Below are 24,318 nucleotides of genomic sequence, written 5' to 3'. Positions count from 1 at the left end.
CACAAAATAAGCTGTGATTAACCGCATTTTCCTGAGCTGATGTACAAAAACCTGACCCGAAAGTCCCTCGCAAAACTCACACAAGTTCCAGAGCATTACTTCGTGTCCTTGGAATCGCCCGTATGTTTCTTCGCCGTCTTCTCCGCTCCATACTCTGGAGCCACCTTTCCCGGTAGACCCTTGACGAATCCACCAATATCCAAACCCTTCATCTTCTGCTGTGTAACCTGCATCCAGCTTTGCTCTTGCTTCTTCTCAACAGCCTGCTCCAGCTCCTCTTTCTCCTTCTCTTCGTCACATTCTCCCTTGCTACCTTCATTCTTCGCCCTCTCCTCCTCTTCCTTCTTCTTTTCCTTTGCTAGATCAGCCTCAGCACGCTCCACTTCTTCGATATCAACGTCTTCGAAGCCGATCTTGCGAAGTATTGAACCTGTAATGAAGCGGTATTGGAGGTGCCCATCGACAAGGTCGCTGACATCAACGTTCTGCACACCATGTACGCCAACGACAGGCTGTAGACCCGCGACACCAAGTTGCATAGAAGATGTGCGGTATAGGAAGCCAAGGATATAATCTGACTTGGAGAAGACGTTGACACAACGGCCACTCACTACAGAGCGGATGCGCCGCCAATCGGCAACGTCGGATGGGCATGGAGCGCCGACGAGGACAACGTTCTCAACAAGTCCAAAGGCTTTGCGCTCGGCCAACTTCTCAAGGCAGGAAAAGATGAGGCGTGCGCCGAGAGAGTAGCCAACAAGAGTGACCGGTCGTTCGCCTTGAACTTTGTTGATGAGTGCATCTGCGAGGACCTCACCAGCCTTCTCGGCGCGATATTTAGCCTTCGAGAACGGATTGTCCAGCAAAGTTGCAATCTTCAGCAAGCCCAGTGGCCACATTGCAGCCGTCATCGCAGCGAAGACCGTCTGCTCGATGATTTTCTTCTTTGCGTAACCCCAAGCAGCACTAGTCACGAATGTCTCGAGACTATGTCCGAGCTTGAGAAGAGCTTCAAGCTCCCAACGAAGTGCGAAGCCTTCTGTCCCTGTACTGATATATCTCCATGGCTTCGATACCTCTTCAGGGTCGCGCAGCCAACCAGAGACAGCGATAGCGACCCGGAGGCGACGAGACTCGTTGTCCTGTTTCCTGGGATCCTGGTTGCGATGGATTGGGATGAATGCAAAGTCCTCGACCTGTCGGGCGTAGTCGTCCATGGCTCGTCCTGTCATCTTCGCACCATACGCACCAAACAGCCCGCCCACAAGAACGGAAGAACCAGCAAGAGTACCGAGATACCCTGCAGCTGCTGTAGCACCCAGGCCAATCCCACCCATAACACTTCCAACACCCGCCGCAAGGAGCGGTGCAGCAAGCCCACCAGTGACACCAATCAACGCCGCACCAGCAACCCCAGCAAGGCCGACCTTCCATCTACGAGCATTCTGTGACTTCTCAGCCGCTTCCTTGGTCTCGGCGTCAGCATTAAGCTGCTGGGACGCTGCCTCCAAAAGACCTTGGGCAACGGTCTCCTCATCCTTCTTCAGGACGTCTCTACTCAGCCTGAGAGAACTTGTGAGGTAGAGATTCAGGACGCGAGAATGTGCCGAGTAGTGCTCCAGACTTAGAAGTATGAGCACCAGCGAATGTAGTATGAGTGCTCGCTTGCTCTCTTCCAACTGAGTGAGAGCGTTGGGAACAGGTGGGTAAAGGGCATTGAACATTTTGTCCTCGTCTTCATCCTTCTCATCGAGCTTCTTGATGCTCTTCAGACCAGTCTCGGATTTCTTTGCGATTTGTTCGACTTTCTTGTCTTCGACTTGACGTGTCTGCTCTTTGGCCTTTTCTTTCGAGTTGACTACCTCGCCAATTCTGCTGATGACGCTACCTCGCCAACCATCAAAGTATTTCAACATCTCCTGCTTCAGTTCTTGGACTTCAGGTTGTGCGAGCTCCTTCCTTGCATCTTCCTCACGCGCATCCCTCTCTTTCTTGATCTTGTCTTCCTTGGCAACATCGACATCGTCGAGATTGGAAGGCGCATCTTGCAGTATTTCTTCCTCCGACTTGGCAGTGTTTGAGTCGATTGGAAATTCCTCTGCGGTAAAGGTATCGACAAGGGACTGTCGCATAGACGCTGTAATAGTCGCTATCAACAAGGTTAGATCCGCGCATTGGTCTGCGTCGAGAAGTGTGGTAAGCGATGTTTCGTCCTTGTCCTCGGATTTGGAATGACCCAAGGAGGTCAGCTTAGACGCCCAACCCGACATGACTGTAGGAAAAGAAGGCTCTGAAGTCAGTGTTGTGGTTGTGGAGTGGACGTCCAGGGGTATGTACTTGAACTGAGCAGGGTAGAGCGTCGCTGCCTAGGTATGACGTATAGTGGGGCAAGAGCTGCGAACAGTCCAGTGTCATACTAACGTCGAAGATCAGCCGGACTTTCGCTGTCCGAACTAGAGTTCCCTTACATTGCAGGCTCCTCTAGATGACCTAGGTAAATATCACCTGGCAGAGAAGAGCGTAATGCTCATGCGCAGCAACACCGTAGATCTGATACACACTCACATATTACGTTCGTTACCCGCGAATTTCCAATGTATTTATGATCTTATGAACCTACTCTACCGGCAGGTATCGGCGGCGCGTTCCTTCCTCCCACGGGGAAGTTCCTCGCACTCAAAAACACGCCCTTGACAGACCTAATGTCATTCTTCAGCACCTCAATCTGATCATTCTGTGCAGTGCTACTTTGACCAGACCAGTTGTAGGTCGCTCCAAAGCGGCCCATGCCAGGGTAGTATTGGTTTTGGTAGTCCATTTCAGTCAGGTATGAAGTCAAGTCTGACACCTTCGTCCGCAATCCATCCCTTGATTTGCCGTCGTTGGTACGGTTCGTGTCGAGCTCTTCAAGATGTGACTTTATAATCTTGAGGCGGTTTTCGTGCGCTGTTACGGTTGGGTGTGGGTCTGTAGAGGTAGACGGTCGGCGGGAGAGATTGGGTGTAGTTTGGGTGCCGTAGTCGCGATGGTAAAGCTCAGTGGGATCGGAGTCGGCCTCTGAGACATCGTCTGCAGCATCTGTAACCGCTTTTACCTTGCTAGCAGGGTCCACAGATACTGCCTTCTCCAGTCTTGTGTTCAGCTCCTTCAACTGTTCTTGCGTGTGCGATGCGAAATCGTGTCTTGATTCGGCGAGGGTGTGTGTCATGGGCGCAATGATCCACTTCGAAAGCCCATATATGCTCGCCATCAAGCCACCTGTTACGTATGCGGTTGTTACGAGGCGCTGGGTGGTTATGAGTGGTGGTGGCTTTTCGGTGTTCGCGAGGAACTCTGGGTAGGTGACGATCGGGGGTATTTCGCGTGGCTGAATGATGACTTCGCGTGGCTGAGATGTGACTTCGCGTGTATCGGTGGGCTTTGGAGGCGTCTATGCACGTCAGTATCTTTCTTCTGTGATACTGTCGATGATCTAGGCTTCATGCGCTCCAACCGTAGGGTTTCTGCACTCACTGTTGACCACGACCGCTCTCCAGCTGCTTCAAGCTCTGTGTGTGTGCTCTCTTGTGGCTCTTGACCTAGCAGAGTCTCGATGTCCTCAGGGCTCACTCCCTTTGACTGCAGGAACGCGACCTTCTTCTCCCGCGGCGCATCGCGGATTGTGTCATCCTCGAGAAAGCGCGACGCTTGATCTAGTAGTTCTGAGCTTTCTGATGGTTGCTCTTCCTTGTCATCTTTCTCAACGTCGTCTTCGGTCGGTGTTGGGGCTTCGACAGCGTGTTGCGCGCGTGCTTCTTCGGGCTCGGATGACGCTGCAGCGTTATCGGCTGTGGCGCGTTGCCATTCGGGTATCGCGGGCTTGTTTGGCATTATATATAAATTGAAGGATCGCTTGGAAGCGGTATCAGGTGTTGTGAACGCGAGACGAAGGCAGGGGCGGTATTGGGCGTGATGATGGATTGCCCGGGAAAGATGGCTGGACCGAGGCAAGAGCCCCAGATTCCGCCTTTCCTCTTTAGTCACGCATTGAGCATCACGGCCATCTCCAGGGCTGCATCTTTTGAACAGTCCAACCACCTCTTGGTTTGCTATCGTAAGTCTATGATTCTAGAAACCTGTCTCGGTGTTTCCCTCGCCCATACTCTTGCTGCCTGAGCTGCCGCTCTGTATCGCTCCCAAAATGCCGTCAATGTATCCTGCGCCAGACCATTTCTGATGCGTGAGTACATCACAGCCCAGCTCTTTCTCTCTTGCTTGCACCAACTTGACATACGCAAGCATACCTTCATCCTTAAACGCCCTGCTTAATTCGCACGTAATCGTGGCAGTAGAGTGTACTCCGGCAAGCGAGATGAGCTGGAAGACGAATCCGTGTTTCGCCAGATCCCAGACAAATGACTTGAGCGCTTCTTCGGAGAAGCCTTGGCCCATCCAGTTGAAGCTGGGAGAGAGGTTGTATACAAACTTCTTATTAGGGTGAACTGCACGAATCTCGCCGGCGAACCTGGCGGCTTCTTGCACGTTCGGATCGCCCGTCTCGACCCAGAGAAGATCTGCGTATGGAGCGTATTCTTTGCCGCGCTTGGTTGCGGCAGCGACGCCGGCTTTGTAGTGGTAGAAGCCCTCACGCGTACGGGGGATATCCCAGTTGAAGTACACAGGTGTTTTGGTGTACTTCTCTGCGACTTTCCGGCGCTTGAGAAGAGAGTAGTCCGGGTTCTGCTTGGTCTCGTTGAGGTATGAGTCGATGGTTGATTGAGATGCACTCTCTTTTTCGAGATGCTGGACCACGGCCTCGTCGAAGGTTACGAGCTTGTGTTTCTTCACCCATGCTGCCTCGTATTGGTCAATTTCCTTTCCGGGTGCGCCAGCTGCCTCCATGTTCTGCAGTGTTTCGGCCAGGGGCTCGGTGTCTTCTGTAACGCCCTTGATGAACTCGTGGTCCCGCACATCGACCGCACTGGAGATGAGCTTGCCGCTCTCCGAATCAGTGCGCGCAATGACAAGGTTCTCACAACCCATCATGTCCCATTGAAATCGTGCGGCTACCAGGCGGTTGATGTGGTCGCCGACTGGTACGAGGACCTTGCCTGCAAGATGTCCGCATTTCTTTCCGCCGTGGAGTTGATCTTCGAAATGGACACCTGCGGCTCCGTTCTCGGCAAACAGCTTTGCCAGCTTGATGACTGCAGACAGACCTCCGTGACTGTAACACGTTAGTTTCTGGCTACGGGCTTTGCGAGTCGTCTAAACGTACCCAGTATCACCATCAGCGATGATCGGTCTCATGTAGTCCAAGTAAGGTGTCTTTGCGCGCTCATCTGCACTCATTTTCCTCCTTGCATCCCAGTTTTTGCGGTCGTGTAATTGCTGGGCCTTGAAGAGCCGCTGGACTTGATTCGGTACGGTATTATACGGGTAGTCGCCAAAATCGGCGGAGACTTCGTTCGTGGAGGTCAAGACGGACGAGCATGCCCATCCGGAAACGTAGAGGACTTCTTGGTTCGCAGCTTGCTGAGACATTTGGATGGGGTCAATTGCGCCCACTGGAGTTTGAAAACATATGATCAGCCATTGTACTATCTATGCAGACTAGGATAAACGCACTGGTGTGTACCGGCTCGCCCTTGGCTGCCCTCTCTTCAAGAAGGTTGAACAGCTTCCGTGCCATTAAGGAGCTGGGATATGATTGCTGGAGCGCCCCCCGCTTGCTCACGACATCCTCCGCAGAGTATGGGCGCTTGATGCCCTTGTACCGCGGTGAGGCCCACCAGTCCTTGACGGCTTGTACCTGCTCCTCGAAGAGCGCATCTTCCGCCTGGCCCGCTTTCGAAGCTTCGGGGAGCAGCTGGAAAGAATCGCCAGGGAGCGCTGACGATACGGGAGGGTCTACACTCTTGAGTGTCGAGCTCGACATGCGACACGCTGTGGTGGAGATAGGGCGTATGAGTTGTGGAGTTCGGCTCGCTATCCTCGACGATCGGCTTTGGCGCGCGATGGAGCGCGATACTGTGCGTAGCATTGTGGAGGTGTGCGTGGGTGTGTGTGTGTGTGAGACTCCAGCCAGCAGAATCTCTCTGGGTATCTTAGTAGGATGGCGGCGGCGTCAGTTGGTAATCAGGCACGGAAAAGTATCCGTACGTCGGAGGAATCAGGTGACGATGTTCGCCACAGACGCCTTTTTTAATTTTGACCCAATTCTTCTTCGCGCAGGCAGATAGCAATGGGTCGCATGAAAAAGTGCGTCCGGCTTCGTATTTGCGGTAACGTTTCTCCAGGGATGCGCATGGCCGACGTCACTACCGAGGTATGTAGCCCACGTCTAGCCGTCCAGCTGCCCCTCGGTCCATCATTCGACGTTGCACTCGCATCAACGGACCACGCGTGCCTGGCGCATCGTAGCTGCATTACCGAGAGTTGCCGTCAACATTTCTCTGCTAGTTGCTCGTGAAGTTTGTAACGCTATCATCGTGTTCTTGTGTTCTGCATTCCGTGTGTTGAAGAGTGATACTGCCATTCCCCGCATCTACCCCACGTAAAGCTAGCTATGGCACTGAGCGCACGATCAGCTTCCCGAGCTCTACGGGCCGCCAAGGTGAGTTCCAAAAGTTATGCGACGGCATGTACGAGACATTGAGAACTGACAAACGCTTTGCAGGCGCGTCCTTTTATTTCTGGTATGCCATTGGGTCACCTAATCTAATCGTCATCGTCCTAACGCGTTGTCTGCTACAGTGCAAGCATGTAGCTACTCCTCCTCCTCTGAGCCGGATCTCAAGGAGACGTTCAAAAAGGTCCTGCCTGCGAAGCGCGAACTCCTGAAGAAAGTCAAGGCACATGCCGACAAGAAGCTCGGCGATGTCAAGGTTGAGAATGCGCTCGGCGGCATGAGGTATGAGCCCAGAATATACCTAAAAGCGTGCTCTGACAGTATGAAGGGGTCTTAAGGCCATGGTTTGGGAAGGCTCAGTTCTTGATGCGAACGAGGGCATTCGATTCCACGGCAAGACCATCAAAGACTGCCAAAAGGAGCTGCCCAAGGGCACCTCCGGCACGGAGATGCTTCCTGAGGCCATGTTCTGGTTGCTCCTCACAGGCGAAGTGCCGTCGGTATCACAGACTCGCGCACTCTCGCGGGAGCTCGCCGAGAAGGGCCAGATCCCTAAGTTTGTCGAAAAGATGCTAGATGACTTCCCCAAAGATCTTCACCCAATGACACAGTTCGCATGCGCCGTCTCAGCACTGAACTACGAGTCCAAGTTCGCGAAAGCCTACGAGAAGGGTATCAACAAGGCCGATTACTGGGAGCCTACCTTTGACGACTGCATCAGCCTGCTCGCCAAACTGCCTACCATCGCCGCGAAGATCTACCAGAACGCATACCGTGGCGGAGGCGCCCTCCCGAACGAGATTGACCTGAACCAAGATTGGTCATACAACTTTGCTGCCATGTTGGGCAAGCCAGGCAAGGAAAACGAGGGTTTCCAAGACCTTCTCCGGTTGTACCTTGCTCTGCACGGTGACCACGAGGGTGGTAATGTCTCGGCACACGCAACACACTTGGTCGGATCTGCGCTCAGCGATCCTTTCCTGAGCTACAGTGCGGGTCTTCAAGGACTCGCAGGACCATTGCACGGTCTGGCTGCGCAAGAGGTGCTGCGTTTCATCCTTGACATGCAGAAAGTCGTTGGCGAGAAGTTCACCGAGAAGGATGTAAACGAGTTCCTCTGGAGCGTTCTCAAGTCTGGACGTGTTATCCCTGGTTACGGACACGCTGTGCTCAGGAAGCCCGACCCGCGTTTCGAAGCTCTCATGGACTTTGCCAACGCACGACCCGAGATTGCGGCAGACCCTGTTTACCAGCTGGTCAAGAAGAACTCGGAGGTTGCGCCGGATGTCCTCAAGGAGCACGGAAAGGTGAGATGTCATATCTCGATCAACTCGCACCATTACTGACTTGTTTCGTAGACCAAGAACCCCTTCCCGAACGTCGACTCGTCGTCTGGTGTTCTCTTCCACCACTTCGGCTTCAAGGAGACACTCTACTACACAGCGACCTTCGGTGTCAGCCGTGGTCTAGGCCCGCTTGCACAGCTGATCTGGGACAGGGCACTGGGTCTGCCTATCGAGCGCCCCAAGTCGATTAACCTGCAGGGCATACTAGACCAGGTCGGCGCATAAGCGTGGAAGGTGATAGGCTTGTGAAAAGAGTTTGTGAAGCATCGAAGTGACCAACCAAAGCGTTGAGAAATGTAGCCATGAATACAAAATGTATGCAAACAATATCAGAGTGGCTTGGTGAAGCGTGGATGATGCGCAATCAGAAGGCCCGCCTGGACGCAAGCGCGGCGGGAGCTGACCCACGAGATCGGCACCTAGTCAGGGACAAGACGCCATCGCGCGCAAGCCAGCCCGGTGAAACATTCGTCTCGAACCACGACTCTCGCTGTGTACGCGGTGTCTTCTGTCCTACAGAAACATCTTGTGCATCCTCTTTCCCTGATCCATCACACTCCCGTGATTGTTGAGTTATCACATTCAATGCTAGCCTCAACATCATAGAGCTTCACGCTCGCGCCGTCATAGATAGCACAGCCGTTTGAGCCGCGAACGACACAACACCTCCACCTCTTCCCTTAAAGCAGGCCCCGGATCCGACCAAAATGCCCCCCTACGAAGCCCACGAAATGCGCCGTGGCAAGTACGCCAAGCTCGACAACCCCGTCGACGACGATGTCGAAACCCCGACGCGCTTCTCCTCCGAATCCAACGGGACGCTAGAAGATCTTGAAGAACATGACCCACTTGCATTCGATAGCAAGATCAGGCGCAAGAAAAGTGCCGGCGACCTCAAGGTCCGGAAGGCGTCCTACAGAGACACCGAGTCCGCGGCGCCATTTCCCACACAGCAAAGGAAGTCGCCGTGTGCGCCAGGACGGTGCTGCTGCTGGCTGCTGGTCTTTGTCGCCGCCACCGTCTTGATACTCGCCTCGGGTGGCATATGGGCATACAAGGTCTCGGTGCCTGAGGATGGGCTGAGTCCGCCGTGGTACCCTTCGCCAAAGGGTGGCACCGACAAGGCATGGGAGGACAGCTACAAGAGGGCTGCGGACCTGGTCAAGCAGATGACGCTGCCTGAGAAGGTCAATATCACAACAGGCACAGGCTGGAGCATGGATCTCTGCGTCGGCCAGACTGGGCGTGTAGACAGGTTGAAGTTCCCCAGCTTGTGTCTACAGGTACGTACATTCCGCATGTCTCCAAGACTATACTGATGTGTTCAGGACGGTCCGTTGGGTATTCGATTCGCCGACAACATCACCGCATTTCCTGCCGGTATCACCACCGGCGCGACATGGTCTAAGGAATTGATGTACCTACGCGGAAAAGCCCACGGTCAAGAAGCCCGCCTCAAGGGCGTGAACGTCTTGCTTGGTCCTGCTATGGGCCCTCTCGGAAGAATGCCAGCTGGTGGTCGCAACTGGGAAGGATTCGGTTCAGATCCCGTTCTACAGGGTATCGCAGCGGCCCAGACCATCAAGGGGATCCAGGACGAGGGCGTCATGGCTACCGCGAAGCACTATGTCGGCAACGAACAAGAGCACTTCAGACAAGCATGGGAGTGGGGCCTTCCAAACGCAATATCGAGCAATATCGACGACCGCACACTACACGAGATCTACGCATGGCCATTCGCCGACTCCGTCAAAGCTGGAGTGACCAGCGTCATGTGTTCGTACAACCAGGTCAACTCCAGCTATGCCTGCCAAAACTCCAAGCTGCTCAACGGAGTCCTGAAGGACGAGCTCGGTTTCCAGGGCTTCATTCAGAGTGATTGGTTAGCACAACGTTCGGGCGTGGCTAGTGCTCTTGCGGGCTTGGACATGACCATGCCCGGAGATGGCTTAAGATGGGCCAAGGGTAACAGCTTATGGGGCGCCGAGCTCACCCGTGCGGTTCTCAATGGAAGCGTGCCCATTGATCGTGTCGACGACATGGTTACTCGCATTGTGGCATCTTGGTATCAGGTCGGCCAGGACAAGTGGGAAAATGACGGACCAAACTTTTCTTCGTGGACCAACGACCGGGTCGGCAAGCTTCACGAGGGCAGCCCATCGAACCACGAAACGGGCATCGTGAACCAGTGGGTCAACGCACAAGGAGAAGGAAAAGAAGCACATGGACACCTAGTACGTCGCGTCGCAGCTGAAGGTACCGTCCTGGTGAAGAATGAAGGTAAAATGCTACCTCTGGACCGAAAGGGCTGGAAGACTGGCGGCAAGGCCAAGACAAAGTTCCGCGTTGGTGTCTTTGGTGAAGATGCACGTCTCCCTCATGAGGGGATAAACCACTGCGCTGATCAGAGTTGCGACAAAGGTACACTAGCCTCAGGATGGGGTTCTGGCGCAGTCAACTTCTCGTATCTGGTAGAGCCTATGTCTGCTATTCGAGATGCGTTCGACAACGAAACTGTTTACGTCACCGATTGGCTAGAGAACAAACTGCCTAGCCAGAAGGAGATTCTCGTCGATCAGGATCTCTGCATCGTCTTCGCCAACGCCGACGCCGGGGAGGGCTACGAGCATTACGGAAGCATCCGTGGTGACAGAAATGATCTTAATCTACAAAAGGGTGGCGATAAGCTGATTCAGGATGTTGCTAAAGACTGCGGAGAAGGCATGGGTGACGTCGTGGTAGTCATCCATACTGTTGGACCTGTCATCCTGGAGAAGTTCATCGACATCATGAATGTCAGAGCCGTCATTATCGCCAACCTTCCCGGTACCGAATCTGGTAACGCCATCGTAGACGTACTCTTTGGCGACGTCAACCCATCTGGACGTCTACCTTACACAATCGCCAGGAAGGAAGACGACTACGGTCCAGGCAGCAAGATCAAGTATCTTCCCACCCCAAAGGACGGTCTGGCGCCTCAACAGGATTTCTCCGAAGGTCTTTACATTGACTACCGTCACTTCGACAAGAAGAACATCGCCCCGCGATTCGAATTTGGCTACGGTCTTTCGTACAGCGACTTCAAGTTGTCGTCCCTCCTCATCGAAGAAAAGGGTGCCAAAACGCCTCTTCCCAAGCCTCGACCTGACGGCCTGACTCCTCCAAGCTACTCTACCGACCTGCCAGATCCCAAATCAGTGCTGTTCCCTGAGGGCTTCAACCAGGTCGAGCGATACATCTACCCATGGCTAGATTCCGTAAAGGGCATCAAGAAATCCGACCCCACGACCTCTGCACCACCATCTCCTCTAAGCCAAGCAGGCGGTGGTCCAGGCGGTAACCCCGATCTCTACACCACGGTCTTGACTGTATCTGCGTCGCTAGAAAACGCTGGACCCGTCGACGGCGCATCAGTAGTCCAGCTCTACATTTCTTTCCCGCAAAACTACAAGGACCACGAGACGGGTGAGCCTGTCGACTTCCCTGTTCGTGTGCTGCGCGGCTTTGAGAAGATTCACCTTGAGAAGAACGCAGGCAAGCTGGTGCAGTTTGATGTGACGAGAAGGGATCTGAGTTATTGGGATGTCAAGAGGCAGAATTGGGTGTTGCCTAATGGCGAGTTTGGTATTGGTGTGGGTTTCTCAAGCCGAGATTTGCCGTTGGAGGGGAAGTGGTGAGGTGGTTTCTTTTAGATAGAAGGGCAATTAGTTTGGTGTTGGCGTTATATTTGTCTTGGTTGCTGATATCCCATATATAGACAATCTATCTATTGTCGATCTTGCTCACACTATCAACTACACTGCATCGCTGGCCAGTGGCTACTGGGCTTCGTCTTTTCGGGTAAGCTCATAGTTCACTCTTTCCCGAGCCATCTTGTCCTTCCATTGGCCTGCGCCCTCTGGCAAACAGAATCGTGCGCCACAGCTTCTTGCCACCGAACTCCATGTAATTCTTCTCCTTCATCGTGATGACATCCACATCTACGAACCCAGCTTCCGTGAAGAACTGCTTCACGCCATCGATGGTAAAGTGCGGGACCACTATCGAAGCATTCATCTTCTGGCGGAACTCGGGGTTGCTTTCGCCAACATCGTGCTTTTTCTCAGCATCATGGTGGTGATGATGCCCATGATGATGTCCATGTCCAGACGCTCCAGAATCCTTCTCCTCGTTACGACCATGGTGATGATGTCCATGACCATGAACAGCATGATTCCCCTCACTCCCCTCAATCATGCCCCCATCCTCCCCCGCCAAAAGATCCCCTCCCTCCAAAAAATCATTAATAACCAACACACCACCCGGCCTCAACCTCTCCTTCAACTGCCTCGCCGCAAACACCACGTCCTCAAAATGATGGAACCCAAACCCCACAGTCGCGATGTCAAAGTCCCAAAACCCTTCTCCACCCAGCGCTTTAGGGTTAGGGTCAGACTTGTTGAAAAGGTCGCCTACAACGGCACTGACTACATCTTCGGAGAGTCCGGCGTCGCGGGCGCGTGTGTTGTATGTGGTTACCATGTTGGGCGATATGTCGATGCCTTGGGTGGAGGTAACGTAGGGGCCAAAGACTCGTGTCATAAGGCCGGTGCCGCATGCGTAGTCTAGGAGACGGACTGGTTGGGTGGTGGAGTCTGTGAAGGGGATGCCGACCCATGATAGGTCGGAGCGCAGGGTGGTGGCTACACGGTCGTTGACGACTTTGAACCAGGGTTTGCTGTCGTAACTGTCTGATATGGCACTGTAGGGTATTTTAGTGCGAATCCATGTTTGTGAGTTTGAGGAGATGTGGCGTACTCGAAGTACCGGCGGTTGGCTTCTGCGTAGCTCATATTGGATGGTGGGTTGGAGTGAGGGGTAGATTTGGGATTTTGATAGTGGTGATGCAGTTTTGATGGGTATACAAGACGCTTGGAAGGAGTGAGAGTCAGGAATTGGATAGTTTGAAGATCAGTGGTCTCTTTTGTATGTTGAAGATGTATGCGAAGATGGAAGCATAGTCGCCGATCTGCGTCGGAGACATTTTGTACGCTAAGCCTCTATTGGTGGAGTATCATCAAAATGGATTGGGAAACACACATTTTCCGGCATCATGTTACTGCATTTGATAGACCTTGAAGAGGAGGATCATGGCTCTCCAGGGTCACGTGTAGGTATATGGCTGTGTAATTGTCCGAATGTCGTTCATCCTCCGTTGGAGGCTTGGAGACTAGTCGCCGGAGACATTGTCATCTGGCTCCACAACGTACAGAGATGCAACCACTAACCGTAAACTAGAACTCGCCGTCATGATAGACGGAAAATGAGTCATATCTACCTACGCTAGAGTAGAAATCTTGCTGTCATGAATACAGGCATTCTCGTCGACGCGCATGCTTCTGTATTGTGTGGGGTCGTATTAGGAGAACATCTCTTTCATACTGTCCATCTCCTCTTCTCTTGATGAATGAGTATCTTCTCGAGAGACATGGTTTTGCAGAGCTTGTTGCCGTGCAAGGCCTTCTTCTCTTTTCCGTCGCTTCCTGGCATCTGCATCTTCCCATTCTGGCTTGGATCCACCTGTCGCTGTCGAGAGCTTCGGTTCGTACGTCTCCAAGAGGGCCTTGCGAAACCGGCTGATGCGATCGATATTGATGTTGAATCGCTCATTTGCGATGTTGACTAATGTTTGTAGATACCGCTCGTCTACCAAGGCAACACTGTTGCCATCGCCACCTTGATGGCCAATGATGGAGTCGAATGAATAGCCAGCTGACCGGACAGCTACGATGGGGTTCGACTCTCCTGTCTTCGCTGACCCCAGACTCACGGCACCGCTCTCGCGGAAGCCGGCAGCTAAGGCAGCAGTGAGGACACCTTGGGCATGATCCATCGATGCACTCAGGACGTGGAGTATCTGTGCCACGTCAGACCATGCAAAAGTATTATGACGATTGAAGATACCATAGGTTCAAATTTAAGATGAATGTACCTGCTGGACACGCTAGGTGTTCCCTCCGTTGCTTCAGCCTTCTTCAAGCCAAACTTTGACACGAGGTCACATGTTGCTTCTTCTCGCCCAAGTGGCGTGTGTGAGATGAACAACCATGCACCCCCGCCACCTTTCCCTCCTGGTCCAGCGCGTGCAGTCTCGCCTTCAGGTAATTCATCTGGTACTTCATTGTCTGATTTGCGTCCTTCCAAAAACACACTGATGCGCCCCGAACAGCTGCTAGTGGTGACTAGTCCTGGGAGACTGTTGATCTCGCCGATTAGATCTCGGATGGGCGCATCAACGGACCCCTTGGGCGACAAATCATGATACTCGCCATCTGGAGCGTCGAGTTGTTCCAAGATCTTTTGCTTGCGAGCTTCGAAGCGTGTCGGCATGTCAGTTGGGCGTGCTTTCTCGCTGGGGTGGAAACGTGACAACGCGCTGTATTTTCGCGTTCGAGTGCGTCATCGATGGTCTGTGCGCGCGTCATCTTCCAAGCAGCCACGAGGGCATCGCAATGACAACTGAGTATCACGCCTATCACTTTCGCAAATCCCATAAACCGACCTCATGCCACGTAAAGCTACCAAAAGCGCGAGTGCCTCGGCTTCCAGGAGTACCTCCAAACGTCCTGCACCGGATGTTCCAGCAAGGCAGTCTAAAAGAGCACGGGCTACCGCAAGGAAGTCATACGTCGAGCCTGAAAGCGACTCGGATAGCGATGGAAATAAACCCAAGACAGCTGCAGCGCTCGACGATGACGACGATGACGTTGTAGCTTCTGACTACGAAGAACATAGCGACAAGGAACCATCTTCAGAATCTGAACACGATGAAACCGCCAGTGAGGACGACCTTGAGGGCAAGCGAGCAACTCCTAGAGGGCGTGTGACCAAGAGCCTTGCCATACACAAGAAAGCCTCTGACGAGAAGGAGCTATGGAAACCCGGTGCGAAGCTCGCACCAGGAACACAACTTATCATCAAGAAACCAAAGGCTCGGGATGCAGGCGACACGCCATACTTGGATCATACAATCCATCCAAACACGATGCTGTTCCTTAAGGACTTGACGGCTAACAACGACCGCCAATGGCTGAAGCGTGAGTGGTGATTGACTGTGTTTCATGTGGAACGGTGCGATCGGACCGCTAGCTGACGTCTGTATCGTAGTCCATGACCCTGACTTTAGAGTTTCATTCCAAGATTTTACCACTTTTGCGGAGAAGGTATCCGAGAAGATCATCGAGGCAGATGAGACTATCCCAGAGCTGCCTGTCAAAGATGTAGTAAGTGTTTCCGATTGGATTGTCACAGTACGATTTACTAAAATGCGCAGATCTACCGGATTTACAGAGGTGAGCGCGAAGTATGGTCATTCCTGGATTATGCTCACAGTAGAAAGACATTCGGTTCTCGAAAGACCCAACTCCGTACAAGGTGAGTGAAGACATCGACCTTCCACGCTAGGGTGGAGTCGTGCCTTTGAAGCCGTGTCACAAGACCAAGAGACACAGTATGCTGTCAAATCAACATGGTGCTATAGCATCTACTCTACGCCCCGGGACATAGCTTCAGCATGATGCCCTGTCACAGCTACATGTGAAGCAGGCTGACCTGATCTAGACTTACTTTTCTGCGGCCTGGTCACGAACTGTAAGTCACACATGGGTGCAAGCCTATGGGAGGCCCACACTGATATTGTATACGACGTGCAGGGACGCAAGGGACCTTACGCACACTACTACATTCAGGTGCAACCCAAAGGTGGTAGCTTCGTAGGTATGTTCGATTGTCTTTTCCCTCGTCTTTGCGAACACACCCGAGCCGCGAGCTGTCGTGGAACTCAAGCGCAGTGCGAAGTGACCTCGTGGCCACCGCATGGCTCCTTTCGACTCCATGTGCATAGAGTATGCAAGTGTACCCAATGCTCGTCACCACGACGTCTGGTGCAAGCCTCGGCTCTGCTGCGACTCTCGTCGTGTGGTCGATCTTGCGCTCCTGGCCATTTGTCGCATTATACGACTACAGGCCCGGAGACGACAATGTATCGCCATATGGTGAGATTGTCAAATTCGGCCAGCGCTGAACATTATGGCCATGCTGGGAACATTGATGGTCACCATGCCACGCCATTGGACCTATGTGCCTACGTGCCTATGCCCCGTCGGACATCGTATGGTAACATCTTATCTTCTCGGTTTTACCGCGCGGTGTCCGTGAGGTAACGTATCGAATCGTTTATGGGTTCGGCAACGTGCAGCGAGGTGTCGTTGGGATGGTACACTCATCTGATGCACGTCAGTGTATATCCATTCTGCCTGTGCAGGTGGTAACATAGTCAGCGGCGCGATAATGGCTCCTGCACCTTATACTCATTGACATCCTTTCTTACACAAGGACCCGCTGACTTTGGAAGGTGGCGGCTTCTGGCAGCCGGACGCGTCGACTCTCGCCAAATTGCGACGCGACATTGACCGCAAACCGCACAAGATTAAGGCCGTATTGACAGACTCCGGTATTCGAGGGGCTTTTCTGGGTGGTGTTAAAGATGACAAGAAGAAGGCCGTGAGGGCTTTCACGGGTCTGTCGATGAATCAGTCGAATGCTCTGAAACGCAATCCCAAGGTATGCATCATCCTTTCAATCCATCCAACAAGACAACAGAGCATCGGCCGATGGCTCTTGGGTCATTAAGCATGAAAGATGCTTGTGACACATCTCGACTACGAGGTTTCTTCACAAGCAGAATCGATTTTTGCATGGTCTGGTAACAGCTTTGCCGCGATCTCGGGTACTGTCCGCCGCCTAACACGGATCAACACCAAAACTAGCACGGAAGCTCCCCCGCCTACAAGGATGTATTTCTATGAAACTCTTCCGCTACACCATCTCGCGAACGGTATACGATCACAATGACGTGCGACTAAGCTCCAGTCTCGTACTGGAAGGTTGTGCGTTACAACTGTGTGCCGTCCGGCAGAATAGAGTTTCAAGTCGCCCCGCATTCAACAAGTTGAGCTGAGTTGGAGTTGTCATAGCTAGCACCCTTTGAGTAGGCGGGGTTCTCTGCTGCCAGCAGTTTGTCAAAGCTCAGTCGCGGGGATTGTGATGAACAAACTTCAGTCTCACTGCAGCTGTTCAAGTTTGCTGACAGCTCTCCAGGGATATGACCATGATCACAAAGATATCGAACTTATGCGGCTCCGCAATTTCACCATGGGGCGGAAGCTCGCAGACGATGAAATCGTTGGTCCTGGGGGCTTGGAGCGAGTGGGTGAACTCATAGCCAGTTTGGTACCCTTTGTAAGTCTATCCTTCCATACTCTTGACATTAACGGCATCACGTTCCCATTGGACACGAAAAGATAAGAGCGGCGGCAAGTTATTAGGAAGTGCCTGGTCTTTGCAAGCGATGGGGTGATCATAGTGCCGGCCAGTAGTGCGTTGGCAATGCAGTCACCCGCCCATCGTAAAATCCTTCAGGTGTGAAGGAAGAGCACAGCAATCTCCCCGGAGGCGTTGAACCCAAGGCCGCTAACGCCCGTGGCAGATCACCTATCTGAACAGCGTCGCGATGCCCGACGACGACACGTCAGACTCGAGCGACGACGAAGGAAGCGATGCCGAGCCCGACGATGACAGCAACGCCGCAGAGGATGACGAGGCTTGATGAGAGCAATTTCAACAACGCATGTTCGAGGCACGGTGCTTCGAGCCGAAGTCATTTGGATGCACGCATTGGTGGGAGCGTGGAGGAGTGGGCCACGCAAGCGCAAAAACCGCCAATAGACGCTGGTTTAACCCTGCCACGGTGGCGCTGACTGGTTGACACAACCGATGCCATGTAACAGACTAAGTCATCGTGCAGGATTAGCTCCAGCACGAGCGGATAACTGGGATCAACATGCAGCGCTAGTAGGTCACGGGAGCACTTATGCCAAATGCAGTATCCTCGGTCTTATGATGAGACTTGCTCGTTTTTGCTCTAGCTTGCTCGTACCCTGGCCCCCTCTTAAAGCTACGCTCAGACGCGGGCCTGCCGTCTTTCTTAGCGGCCTTTCCCTGGCTAAACGAGCGAGGGGAGGCAGTGCACAGTGCTCACTCCTCCTTCTTTCCGATCACGACGCAGTATAGATGGCTGACCGCATTAATGCCAGATTTCCGCCATGACAATGCAGCAGGGCAGATGCCATGGGGTGTGCAGCTATCGCTTCATATAATCGCCAGGCCCCGATCAGCTGGCCTCCCCACTCTCCATTTTGGCACAGTGACATGCTGCACACGTTGCGTTAGGCTATACACGGCTACGGCTCGGGGCGCACTCGTTGTCCGTCTGGGATGCATGGGTTTACGCCCTAACGCGTCTGATCGAGGCCAGCTGCATCTCATGACGAAGGCTTCAGCGAATCTTTACCCGCGCCTTGAGTAGCTGGTGGTTAGTTGCTGCACCGCTCAGCGTCATGCACTCATGAGAAGCGGAAAGTTGAGCGGCTTACGCTGTTGGGCTGCGCTTGACGTGGTGTAAGCATGACGCCAGCAGCTCCAACGCCAAACCTCCAGAAATTCAATGCGAACAGTGGTCCTTCTACGGCGCGATTGTGCATCGCACATTGCATTTCAATTGAACAACGAGGCCTTGAGGAGCTTCAGAATGCCTACAAAAGGCGGTGTGGTTATAAGGCAACTCGTTGTGTCTATTGAATCCCACCGTCCGTCACACCGATGAGCTGCAGATATTTCTTTCTTCCGCGAATTAGCACGCTTCGGGCTGATCCATCGACCCGCAATGGCTTGCGTCCGCTTATCCACCCCTTCCGCGTCTCTAGATGATATTTACCGGCGTTTGTGACATAGCTGGATCTCGCAAAGCCAAAACGTGTCGCCTTGCCCTTCTCGGCCTTCCGCCGGGTTCGGTAAGGCGAGCGTACACCGTTGTCTGCCCGAAGATGAGGCGGACGAGCGCTGGGGTAGAGAACGGAGATGGGATACCGCTTATCCGAGAGGATGTCGTCCCTCACACCACTACTGCAAGGACGGAAACTCGTTTGTTGGAGCATCAGCAACATGCAGTACTGCGGCGCATCAAAAGTATTATCAGGATGCAAAGGAATGCGTGTACACCGATGCAACGCCATCACCAGACTGACTACGCCTCTATCGCACCAGCACACCTTGACAGATCGGTGAGGTTGTTTGTTTTGCACTGGCCACGGACGCGCTGTGGAAGCATTGCCCGCGTTCTTTATGCCTGTCAGACACTAGAACGGTGCCACGGGCGAGGCATCGTCTCGGAGGCTTGACGATATCTTCCCGCCTGATATATCTGAATCTGGTTTTACCTGCAGATTGGTGGTACACAAAATGCGGCACAAGCGACATGGCCCTCTTGCACTGCTTACGGTGACACAGATGGGTAGACTCCGCAATCTCCAGCTATGCTATGCATGTTGCGGGAAGGCTTCGGTGACACAAACTTCGTTAATCTAATTATCAACGGGACACACGCGGGAATTCCACATCTCGTCCCGAGCCGCGAATACACCTGGTTCTAATTGAGCGAGCTGCCACTGTCCACGCGCGGCTTCGCAATCTCCATGGCCACCACCATGGCTGAGCATCGCTTACACTCTGCACTGCAGTGGTGATGGACGTTGCGCGGCTATTTGCTTGGGTGAATCGACCGAGGCGGCTGAAGATCACGTCCAGAGCAGATCCTGGTTGATCTACCCCACAATCCGCTCACTTGGTGTAACCGTCATCAGCGGCATTCAACGGCACTTTTGCAATGTGCAACACAAGGCTGCTGTCCTTGATTATCGGCCAAGTCAAGGATGTCGCTCCTTGGACTGATGGTTTCAGACGGATATAGTCGCAGACAAATGACTGCATTGGGCCTCATCTATCACGCGCTCGTGACTGACTCGAAAGGGCGAAATACGGTGTGGCAGTCAATCAAATTACAACAATTATTGAAAGCGATTGGCTGCAAGCGGTCATCCCGCTGAATACGGTGCCAATGAGTGAAAACGGCACTGTGGCCGGGACGACGGCTTTGACCGGTAGACATGTCTTGTGACCGCAGCAAGGTTTTTTTTTTATCGTGCTCGATAGGATTTACCCGTCGAGCAGCAGCTGCAAGGCACATGCCAGCTGGAATGCTGAGATTTGCCCAAGTAAGTTGAATACTAGGCAAGGGACGTGCTGATTGGTCGATTAAATTTGACCGAGACCTGGACGGTGGAAAACTAAGCTTGAGAGAGCGCGGGCCGTCCGCCCTAATCTCGAGGGCAGAGGCAAAGGACGAGGTGTTTGGGCAAGCGTGCACAGTGACGAACTACGGCTGACGAGTCTTTGTTGAAGGTGTCGGCGTCGTCACGTATATGCAGTCAGGTGAAAATAGGCCGGCGAGAAGCCGAGGCAGAGAGCGCACTGGGCGTTTCGCGATTCTCCATGCCACTGTGCCTACATCCGCACACGTCCGAGATTCGTCACCAGCGGGACTTGCGGCACCGCCACTACCAAAGAATAGGCACAAGTGCCGTCGAATTCTTTGTATCGGTTTGTATCGACTATTGTGGAGGCGTCGAATCAGCAGCGCGAGGAAGTGTTTTGCCATGGGCACCAGTTCGCAAGCCTTCGCCGGCGCAAGGGATGAACGGTTTGCCAAATTGTGGATGTCAGATTGAGAGGCGTGATTCGAGGACGAAAGTGGGCTGCGTCGCATGCCACCCGTCTTACACGAAGCAATGGCAGCTGAGAGAGACGATGTCGGATCGGTTTCTTGACAGGCACGAGTGGCCAGAATCGGCTCTATGACCAAGCAGGTTGCGTGCGAAGGCGAAAGCGAGCTGCTGCTGCGCTCAACGAACGGTTCTCCCGGCGCAAGACATCGGCTCTCCCGTAGACACTGCCCCGCGAAGGAGTGCCTGAAGTCGCCGAGACGCACCGGCAGGGCCATGACTAGCGCACAGAGGGCACTCACGTCACAGTTGTCCAAGCAGACGTGGTTGCCGAAGTGTTACACACCAACAGTCGGACAGGGATGTTGCCGTCCTTGTCGAGGAAAATGACCGACGCCCCGAATGGATCAGCCCTATCAGACATTGCAGCAAATGAAGCAGACGGCAGAGGCGACGTGCGTGCCGGAACTCGAGGTTGGGTTAGGCCAAGGACATGTGCAAGGACAGTGCAGGCAGCCACTTGCAGTCGACACGTCGGAGAAGCAGTTCTGGGGAGGACGAGGGGCAGCGTCACGATGCATGTGTACACAAAAGCATATTGCAGCAGGCGGCCGGGGCCAGGAGCGGAGGGTAGGACCAAAGCTGACCGGACGCAGGCGCGTACCGTGGTTCGTGAGCTGTCGAATGCGCGAGCTATGGGCTTGGCGGAGGAAGCGACACGAGGGACGCAGAGACGGGCCGTAGACGATTCAAGAGCCCGAGGTGGTTCCATGAGTCGAGGCGACTGACTGTGCCACGGTAGACGCATGCGAGGTGCAGCTGCGACGGGTAGGCTCTGGAGCAAGCGCGGTGCAGGCAGGGCGCGGCGTGCAGGGCAGGGCAGGGCAGGGCAGACTGGCAGGCCGTGGCCTTTTAGAGCATCTGTTGCGGCGGCGTGTGTATGTAATTAAAGGCTCGTAGATCACAGCGCGACGGGAGTCCCCGAGGGCTTGGCGAGTCACACATCTCAAGCAAGCTGCCGGCCCGCAGCAGCATCATGCACATGGGTGGCCGACAAGGTTGGGGCAGCTGGCACGGCCGTGGGCGGCGTCACGGGCGTGTCATGGGCGCGGTGATAATACACAGGCCAGACAGTTGGCTTGGGCGACGTGGTAGGGGCGGCTCGCAGCGCAGCGTCGCTGCTCGCCGGTAGCTCGTCTGCGCGGATGGGTGGGCTGCACAGCTGCACGTCGCGCTGCAAGTGAGGATGCCGCATGGCATTTAGCGCGTTTGGCGGACCGTCGCCGTCGTCGCTGCATGGGGCGGGCAGGGATAAAAACGCCATGCCAGTAGAAGCGGCGAGAAGGTTGAGTTCGGGCACGCGGTGGGTAGTAATAGCGGCCGCTCCAACCTGAATCTCCTTTTTCGCTTCCACGCTCTTGGGTCCCGTCGTCTCCTCCACGCGCTTCGAGAAGCCTTTCACTCCACAGCCTCCCTCGCCCAACTCTGCCCTCTCTCTCACCAACGCTCCTCGTGCAGACAACACCCGCCTACACGCGCCGCCCTACACCCTCCCCTCCCCTCGTCCGCTCCGCCCACTCCTGGCTTGGCTGCCACCCATCGCCCACGCAGCGCTGCCCGTCTCTCTCACCTGCAGCCGACGTTGCGGCCCGCCTGCCAGTATTTTGTGACACCTCACCCGCCCCAGAGGATCTCCCGCACCACCACCGACGTCTCTTTTGTAGCTGCGCTGCTGCCAACCCCCCAACCGCTGCGTCGCACTGGGAGAGCCCCCGCCGTGACAGCACCACACACGACCACCGCCGCGCGACACCATGTTCCCTCACCAGGGTGGCCAAGGCCAGCTTCCCGCCCACTGGCAACCGCCCACGGCCCAGCAGCCTCCCAATGGCGCCTATGCGCAACCTCCGCATGTAAGTGGCCACTGTCGCTGAATTGCAGTCTCGCGTGCCTGCACGTCACATCTCTGCCCTCATCTGTCTGCCCTTCTCGTAAGCTGGGTGACAGCGCGCTGACACTCGACGTCAATTAGATGAGCACCACGCTCCCTCCTCCGCCGCCCCAAGAGCCCCGTCCCGACATGGCTCAACATCCTCAGTACCAGCACCAGCAGCCCTACCGCCTGCCAGGCCCCAATGAGTGGACGCGCGCTCCTCCTCCCCCAGACCCATACCGCCAGCAGCCTCCTCCACCGCCGCAGTACGTCCAGCAGCACCACCAGCCGCCAGCCCCCCGCCAGCGCACTGCAATTGCCTGTCGCTACTGCAGACGCCGCAAGGTACACCACGGCCCACGCCATTGACTCGAGACTGCCTGCTTACTCTACCTAGATCCGCTGCTCCGGCTTCGAGGCGACTGAGGACGGCCGCTGCTCCAACTGCATGAGGTTCAACCAAGACTGCATCTTCACCCCCGTGTCTGCCCAGACGCAGGCTTTTGTTCCTGCTCACACAGTCTGGCGCGGTGTCGGACAGCCACCGCCCATGTACGGCGCCTACGGGCAGCCTCTCCCTCCTGCCAGCCACGCCGAGCCATATGGCCAGCCGTCGCGCCAGCCGCATTATCTGCCCAGCCCCACTGCAGGTCCGTACCCAGCTCATTCTGACTATGGTCCGCCTAGTGCTTCTCCAGATGAGGCGAGCCGTGACGCGCTGGCAGGCAGGAAGAGACTCCACCCAGAGCCTCACACTCCTACCCTGCCCCCGCCGCATCCTGGCTCGGCGTCACAGGCCCCTCATCGAGGCACTGGACAAGACTATGCCTATCCAGAGCCACCGTCTCTAACATCGGGCGCTTCAACAGCATCAACCCCCGCTCCCTACTCCTCTGCGCCTCCCCCCGCCCAACCATACTACGCTGCTCAGCCTCCGCGTCAAGGCTCCCCACAGAGCGCTTATCGCTACGAGCCGAGTCGCACCTCGTCCTCGCCACACTCCCAAGCACCAACGACCCCCGGTGCCCCGCCCACACCCTATTACGCAGCTCCACCGCAGGCCAACGGCGTCTTGCAGCCACCACCCGCACGCACCGATGGCAGAACCCCACCGCCGCCTACATCGCAAGCCTCGGCTAGGCCCAGCATGCGCATCAATGATCTCGTAAGCGATAATGGCCCCGCACGCAGCTCGACCGATTCGTCCATGCTCAACATGCTCAACCGCCGCCCCATGTAAAAATCTGCCTCGCGCAAGTGGAGACGCTCTGGAGCTGGTCTTTCGAGAGCGCTACACATTTCGGATTAAGCGAAGAGCAAAGAGCAAAATTTCCCATCGAATCTGTCAGCCGTCGTTTACTGCTTTCCAATGTACAATCTATCTTCGCGTCCAATCGACGTTTGCTATCGCAAGGAGTTCTGGCTGGCAACAGCGTGATTTCTGGGCGGATATCTGAATCTTCAAGAGCGACAAAGATCTTTCAACGTTTTCTACTTTAATACTCACGGATCATCCTACTGTCCCTCCCGGTCTTCCATCTCGAGTGACCTAAACTACTACACTGGGTGGTTATTCTGTCTTTTCCCGCAAACATTAGAACTGGGGTTGCATCATCATCACATGGAGGCTTCGTTGATATTTGCATCATCGTAGCGTGGGTTGGGTCCGGCATTCATGTGCTTCGCTGCATATTGGCTGGGGTAGTGGTCGCTTGTGCTTTTTGGTATCTTTTTCCTATCGTACGTTTTACGCTGGTTTTCGCGGTATTCCCA

General features: G+C 54.5%; 9 protein-coding genes across 9 annotated transcripts; 4 read left to right on the top strand and 5 right to left on the bottom strand.

Annotated features, from left to right (window-relative positions):
- Positions 1-95: 95 nt before the first annotated feature.
- BKA58DRAFT_360954 (uncharacterized protein) lies at positions 96-3,967 on the bottom strand (the record flags this gene model as incomplete). Its single annotated transcript, XM_046168768.1, has 4 exons — positions 3,514-3,967; positions 2,621-3,430; positions 2,338-2,362; positions 96-2,290 (listed from the first exon to the last, which is right to left on the bottom strand). The coding sequence occupies exons 1-4, from the start codon at positions 3,868-3,870 to the stop codon at positions 96-98; spliced, it is 3,387 nt and encodes a 1,128-aa protein (XP_046025155.1). The 5' UTR covers positions 3,871-3,967.
- A 91-nt stretch (positions 3,968-4,058) lies between these two features.
- Positions 4,059-6,220, bottom strand: BKA58DRAFT_384769 (isocitrate lyase). Its single transcript, XM_046170305.1, has 3 exons — positions 5,608-6,220; positions 5,258-5,546; positions 4,059-5,206 (listed from the first exon to the last, which is right to left on the bottom strand). Exons 1-3 carry the CDS (start codon positions 6,020-6,022, stop codon positions 4,108-4,110), a joined length of 1,803 nt encoding a protein of 600 aa, XP_046025154.1. The 5' UTR covers positions 6,023-6,220; the 3' UTR covers positions 4,059-4,107.
- A 164-nt stretch (positions 6,221-6,384) lies between these two features.
- BKA58DRAFT_174081 (citrate synthase-like protein) lies at positions 6,385-8,353 on the top strand. Its single transcript, XM_046165244.1, has 5 exons — positions 6,385-6,595; positions 6,659-6,677; positions 6,736-6,892; positions 6,939-7,917; positions 7,969-8,353. Exons 1-5 carry the CDS (start codon positions 6,548-6,550, stop codon positions 8,179-8,181), a joined length of 1,416 nt encoding a protein of 471 aa, XP_046025153.1. The 5' UTR covers positions 6,385-6,547; the 3' UTR covers positions 8,182-8,353.
- Positions 8,352-11,821, top strand: BKA58DRAFT_174082 (glycoside hydrolase superfamily). The gene is made up of 2 exons (XM_046165245.1): positions 8,352-9,239; positions 9,285-11,821. The coding sequence occupies exons 1-2, from the start codon at positions 8,664-8,666 to the stop codon at positions 11,631-11,633; spliced, it is 2,925 nt and encodes a 974-aa protein (XP_046025152.1). The 5' UTR covers positions 8,352-8,663; the 3' UTR covers positions 11,634-11,821.
- Positions 11,725-12,938, bottom strand: BKA58DRAFT_360942 (S-adenosyl-L-methionine-dependent methyltransferase). The gene is made up of 2 exons (XM_046168767.1): positions 12,754-12,938; positions 11,725-12,697 (listed from the first exon to the last, which is right to left on the bottom strand). Exons 1-2 carry the CDS (start codon positions 12,786-12,788, stop codon positions 11,803-11,805), a joined length of 930 nt encoding a protein of 309 aa, XP_046025151.1. The 5' UTR covers positions 12,789-12,938; the 3' UTR covers positions 11,725-11,802.
- A 102-nt stretch (positions 12,939-13,040) lies between these two features.
- BKA58DRAFT_384763 (methyltransferase TYW3-domain-containing protein) lies at positions 13,041-14,346 on the bottom strand. Its single transcript, XM_046170304.1, has 2 exons — positions 13,900-14,346; positions 13,041-13,852 (listed from the first exon to the last, which is right to left on the bottom strand). The coding sequence occupies exons 1-2, from the start codon at positions 14,323-14,325 to the stop codon at positions 13,355-13,357; spliced, it is 924 nt and encodes a 307-aa protein (XP_046025150.1). The 5' UTR covers positions 14,326-14,346; the 3' UTR covers positions 13,041-13,354.
- BKA58DRAFT_384758 (uncharacterized protein) lies at positions 14,347-17,909 on the top strand. The gene is made up of 9 exons (XM_046170303.1): positions 14,347-15,032; positions 15,103-15,218; positions 15,269-15,287; positions 15,335-15,369; positions 15,556-15,585; positions 15,648-15,711; positions 16,349-16,557; positions 17,095-17,235; positions 17,483-17,909. The coding sequence occupies exons 1-9, from the start codon at positions 14,501-14,503 to the stop codon at positions 17,600-17,602; spliced, it is 1,266 nt and encodes a 421-aa protein (XP_046025149.1). The 5' UTR covers positions 14,347-14,500; the 3' UTR covers positions 17,603-17,909.
- Positions 17,910-20,171: 2,262 nt separating this feature from the next.
- On the bottom strand, positions 20,172-21,097 carry BKA58DRAFT_174036 (uncharacterized protein). The gene has a single exon (XM_046165243.1). The coding sequence runs from the start codon at positions 20,888-20,890 to the stop codon at positions 20,267-20,269; it is 624 nt and encodes a 207-aa protein (XP_046025148.1). The 5' UTR covers positions 20,891-21,097; the 3' UTR covers positions 20,172-20,266.
- Positions 21,098-22,426: 1,329 nt separating this feature from the next.
- Positions 22,427-23,785, top strand: BKA58DRAFT_401844 (uncharacterized protein; the record flags this gene model as incomplete). The annotated part of the gene is made up of 3 exons (XM_046171692.1): positions 22,427-22,525; positions 22,645-22,890; positions 22,943-23,785. The coding sequence occupies 3 exons, from the start codon at positions 22,427-22,429 to the stop codon at positions 23,783-23,785; spliced, it is 1,188 nt and encodes a 395-aa protein (XP_046025147.1).
- Positions 23,786-24,318: the final 533 nt, after the last annotated feature.

Source organism: Alternaria rosae (assembly GCF_020736505.1).
Source record: "Alternaria rosae strain MPI-PUGE-AT-0040 chromosome Unknown BKA58scaffold_5, whole genome shotgun sequence".
NCBI lineage: Eukaryota > Fungi > Ascomycota > Dothideomycetes > Pleosporales > Pleosporaceae > Alternaria > Alternaria rosae.
Note: the sequence above shows the minus strand (reverse complement) of the source record. Positions and strands in the feature narration are given on the sequence as shown.